The sequence below is a fragment of the Leuresthes tenuis genome, unplaced genomic scaffold, assembly GCF_036924035.1.
Source record: "Leuresthes tenuis unplaced genomic scaffold, fLeuTen1.0.hap1 SCAF_15, whole genome shotgun sequence".
In the NCBI taxonomy this organism is placed as follows: Eukaryota; Metazoa; Chordata; class Actinopteri; order Atheriniformes; family Atherinopsidae; genus Leuresthes; species Leuresthes tenuis.
This window is the reverse complement of record NW_027325369.1, coordinates 31,426,232-31,431,074: the sequence shown is the minus strand read 5'-3', so window position 1 is coordinate 31,431,074 and position 4,843 is coordinate 31,426,232. Positions and strand designations below refer to the sequence as shown.

Here is a 4,843-nt window from a genome sequence, read left to right as displayed (position 1 = left end):
CAAAATCCCATGAAAAGAAGAGTTTTCATTATCTTAGAGCAATTTATTCAGATCAGCCGTAACATTATGACCACTTGCCTGGTACTGAGAAGTTCTGGCAGGACAGGGACAAAAAACATCTGAATGTGTGCTGAAGTTCCTGTTTTTTTAATGATTACAACTTCTTCTGGGTCCTGTGGGTCGCTGGGTGGGGTCACACTCCCTGGATCTCATCAGGCTGGGGGTATTTGGGGGGTTTGGAGGCCCCAGAAAATACTTTATTCATCCCCTGTGGGGGCAATTCAGTCATTTCGCTCAATTAAAACAATTAGAACAATTAGAACAATAATAAATAAATGGCACTTTGTACCAGTAGGTGTCACTGCTTAACAAGAATAACACGATCCATCTTTTCATCCGTCCTCACAAACAGTTTATTTAGTTTTGGGCTGATATGAGATTACTGCCGCGCCACATGCTGATATGATACTTTAGAGCACAGTACATGTTTTATATGACATGTAACAAGGTTCTTTATTTCATTATTCCACTTTATGTTGCTTTTTACTTCACAAAAACAAGTTTATTCACATTCTGTACATACAACACCTGTTACTAAGCAGATTAAGTGCTACGGCAACTCAATGCAAGAAAACAGTACCACTGACATGACTCAATTCAGTGCATTCAGTTCTTAAATTTTAGTTTTAATTTTCTCTGTAATGGAGTATTACAGCTTTAACTCAAAAGAATGACCTGGAAAAGACCTCCTTCTCAGCCTTAAAACATGAACAGATATGTTATTAATGAGTTTATTCCCAGATTGCAGCGTCTGATCTGTAACGCCACATCCCGGGTAAATGTTCCCTCCATCTTTACATTTCCTTCATTTGTTGGTAAAATAAGAGGAACCACGCAGGCTTAAACATCCTGAGCCCTTCAGATTCATTTCCACTTCCACAAAGCAACATCTACCATGTTTTTCAGTTCTTTACAAAGACTAATCATCTCTGATACATAGATACTGCGTTTGATAACGGTGTGGAGCCCCAGCACAACTGAGATAAACATAAATTATATAAATTAACACAAACACCCTCAGACTGTCTTTGCCGTCACTCTCAGGTCATAGGTCGTCTGTCAAGATGGACTCGTAAAGTTTCTCCAGACGTGGATCCAAACCGGACGACACCCAGCAGTACCCGTCTGCGGTGGTGTTCTTCTTCACCTCCTTCTTGGAGCGACTGCATCGAAATATCGCGATGAATATCGTCACGGCGACCAACAGGACCAGAGGGATGACCGAGCCGAGGACGCAGATCAGCACCTTGTACTTAACCGCCTTGGCCGCAACCGTCGCCAAGGACGCGTTGCCGTGCTGGTCGCCGTGCGTGGAGTTGACCAGGTGTGGCGGCGGCGTGTCGGTGTGGGGAGACTGGTGCTGGAGCTCCACGATTCTGGTCAAAGACTCGAAGTCTGAGGAGTCTGTGACGGACAGGCGTGGCGCCTGAGTCGTCCCGTTGGTCTCCAGCTGGTGCGAGCTCGTGGCGCTGCCCACGGCGTGGATGTCCACACAGGAGAACCCATCCCAGGACAGAGCGAAGCCCTGGTCGCAGTAACAGGAGAAGGATCCGACAGAGTTCCAGCACCTGTGCCCACATCTCGACTCTGCGCACTCGTCCACGTCGGTGCACTCACCGTCGACCATTTCGTAGCCGTCTTTGCACTCACACGAGTAACTGCCGTGCGTGTTTACGCACACATGATCCTCGCAGGCCTGCAGCTCGCACTCATTGACGTCAGAGCAGTCCCGCCCGTTCTCCTCCAGCTTGAACCCCTCCTGACATCTGCAGGAACGGCCCGACTCCCCCATCACGCACAGGTGCTCACAGGTGTCGGGACGGCAGAGGTTTTCCATCCGGCACGAGAATCCGTCCTTTCCCAGGTTAAAACCTGCTTTGCAGTGGCATCGGACGCCGTCTTTTTCCTGCGTGCACCAGTGTTCACATCCACCATTGCCGACTTTACAACTTTGCTCTCCTAATTCACAAAAGGGACCACGATTACTCCAGGTGAAGGTGCCGTGAAAATTCATGCAGACGGAGTAATGCGGCGGGCTGTCAGGACATGAAATATCAGCAAATGTTCCAAGTGGAAGTGAGTTCATGTTGCTTCTCTGGGGCTCTTTTGAGAAAGGTGCTGTGTAGGTTATCTGTTCGGGCCCCAGCAGATCCAGAGGGCTGCACATCCCTTGAAAAGAGAACTTACATGCGTAAAGAGCCTTGTTGCGGCAGCCTCCATCGGTCCATTTCAGCTGGTTCTGTCCTGTGTAATTGACCTTTACGCATCTCTCCTGTGTGCACGTGCGGCCCGGCTCTTTCTTCCAGTTGGAATAGTGGGAATCCCCCCCCCCAGATATCCATTTGAACCCTCTGAGAGGTTTGTCCTGCTGCACGCAGTCCTGTTTGTGCAGTTTTAATCCAATCCAAACTTTTTGCACCTTGTCGGGATGTTTTTGGATCAGTGACAGCAGCACATCCTCTTCACGTCTGTCTCTGACCGTCATCAGATAGCCTCCATTTTCTGTACAGCGATTCTGGGCCTGGTAAAAGCTCACCTTCTCCATGTGCAGCGTGAAGCAGGCATTAGAGATGCACAGTGTTTCATGTTCAGCTGCCGATAACCTGATAACCTGATAAGATGCAGAAAAAAGGATAAAAAACATAGAGATCGCCATAGAGATCAACAATTTAGCTGATATCCAGAGGGACCCTGGGAGATTTAGAGCAAAATGAGACCGATATGTGGTTGTCCATTCGTAGCCAAAGAACAAGTGGTCTGCGTCTGAAACTAACGCTCATGCTCCAGCATCCTGTTTGGGACCCAAACTAAAGACGGAAATTATGCTTAGCAGCATTTACGGGTCCTTTCTTTCTCCCCTGCTGACCAGTTCCGTTCTGAATCAGAAAACAATGAAAGGCTGAAAGGGTGTTTTGACTGGCTCTCCAGATGTCTCCGGCCCCTGTGGGCTCCAGGCTCCCCTGATTGTGGTGCCTCACAATACAGGAACGCACAGGGGTCAGAGTATTATGAACACCATGACACGAAGAATGCAACACAATAGCTGCTGCAGTGAAGAAACCTTTGACCTTTGTTAGCATGATGTCACAGAGAAAACAGCTGACCTTCACTTTGTTATCTCCACTAACAAAATGAACAAGCTGTACCGCCAAATAAGGGTTACAGTAACTTTTTATCCAAATTACAGAGCAAGCTCAGGGATTCAGAAAGAGTACTTAGAAACACAGTGTATCTGTTGTTTGTTTGGGAATATTTTTACAATACACTGACACACATTCACAGAGTTTTAAAGCCATCGGGCCTTTTCTCAAAGTATGAAGGCGGAGAATGTGTAACCATTACTGTGAGCAAAATAATCATTTTACTTAAAGTTAAAATACAAAGTGAAACAGTTAACAGACCACATATTCCAATGTCTGCCAATAAAAATGAGGTAAACTGAAACTGGAACACATGCAACACCTACAAGGAAGGCAGGTAAGAGACACTCCTTTAAAAGATGTGAGTAATCTTTTTTCCATTTTATTTCTGTGCCGCTCTGATATAACAAACACTCAGGTAACAACTTACTCTTTCACTTTACAACAAACTTTTGTGGGTATTAAGTGACAATAGAGATGCTACAATGTCAAAAAAACATTTTAATGGACCCTTTTACATGTGTAAATGTAGCCTTGTTATAACATATAGTGGAAAAAATACATATATGAGGAGAGATATCACCATTAAACGGAAAATATATGGTGAAATACACTCATTATGTGTTATCTAATCAAACAGACTAACTATATAACACTGTATGTTTTCTGCCTGCAGTTTAACGTATTTTCTTACAGGGTAAAGTTTTATTTAAAATTTCTCAAACACTAGTACAGCAGCAGATTTTTAAAGTTTAAATGACTGAATCTGACATAAATTAGCATGAACTGTTCCAGGAGCCCTGTTAAATAAGTAGATATGTGTCCCTTCAAGCCAAAATTATGGGGATACAATTTGTCCAGGCAGGGGCGGAGCCAAGAAGTGGAGTGGTCATGACCACCACCCCCCAACGACTGGACCACCCCACATGAACACTCTGTAGCTGTAGCTAAATAACTCCTATCTCATCTATAGTTAAACTTTATTTGTAAAGCACTTTATATACAGAGTGTAAAAGCAAAAAAAACAGAAACATTTACAGGAAGCATTAAAAACTGTATCTTCCTACCCCTATTCTCTGTATTATTTTCCTTTACATCTCAGTGATCTATCAAGTCCTTCCAAAATATTTATTTTATTTTTTAATCTTAATCTAAAAACCCAATTGTTCGAATTATTATTTGTCATTTATTGATAACTTTGCTTCTCCATTTCTGCCTCATTATGCAAACGAGAGGGCGGTCTTACAGGTTGTGTCATTGGTTCAGCTTCTCACCGATTGGTTGATCATCTGGCTGCAGAGACCGTATTTAAAAAAATGGCCCATCTAACCGGAAGTAGCAAACCGCACTTCCTGTATCGAAGTTACAATACATTTAGCTTGTTATGTTAACAGACCGACATAACTTCTTAAGTTCTCTCAGTCACTGATTTATCTGCTTATAGTACAGCAGTTCTTTATAAAGTCTGAACTAAAAGCTAAGCTGCACATCTTACTGCATTTAGACCGTTGTTCTGACTGCAAATTAAGCTAGCTGCTAACGCTGCTAACTTTCCCCACTTCCGGTCTCAGTGGCTTTGTTCTGAAACTGGACTTCCATTTTACAATATGAAACTCGCCCCCTTCATTTGCATAATTAGGTAG

At 43.9% G+C, this 4,843-nt stretch overlaps 1 protein-coding gene across 1 annotated transcript; it reads right to left on the bottom strand.

Moving 5' to 3' along the window:
• Window positions 1-389: 389 nt before the first annotated feature.
• LOC140270094 (thrombomodulin) lies at window positions 390-3,005 on the bottom strand. The gene has a single exon (XM_072365181.1). The coding sequence runs from the start codon at window positions 2,714-2,716 to the stop codon at window positions 1,106-1,108; it is 1,611 nt and encodes a 536-aa protein (XP_072221282.1). The 5' UTR covers window positions 2,717-3,005; the 3' UTR covers window positions 390-1,105.
• Window positions 3,006-4,843: the final 1,838 nt, after the last annotated feature.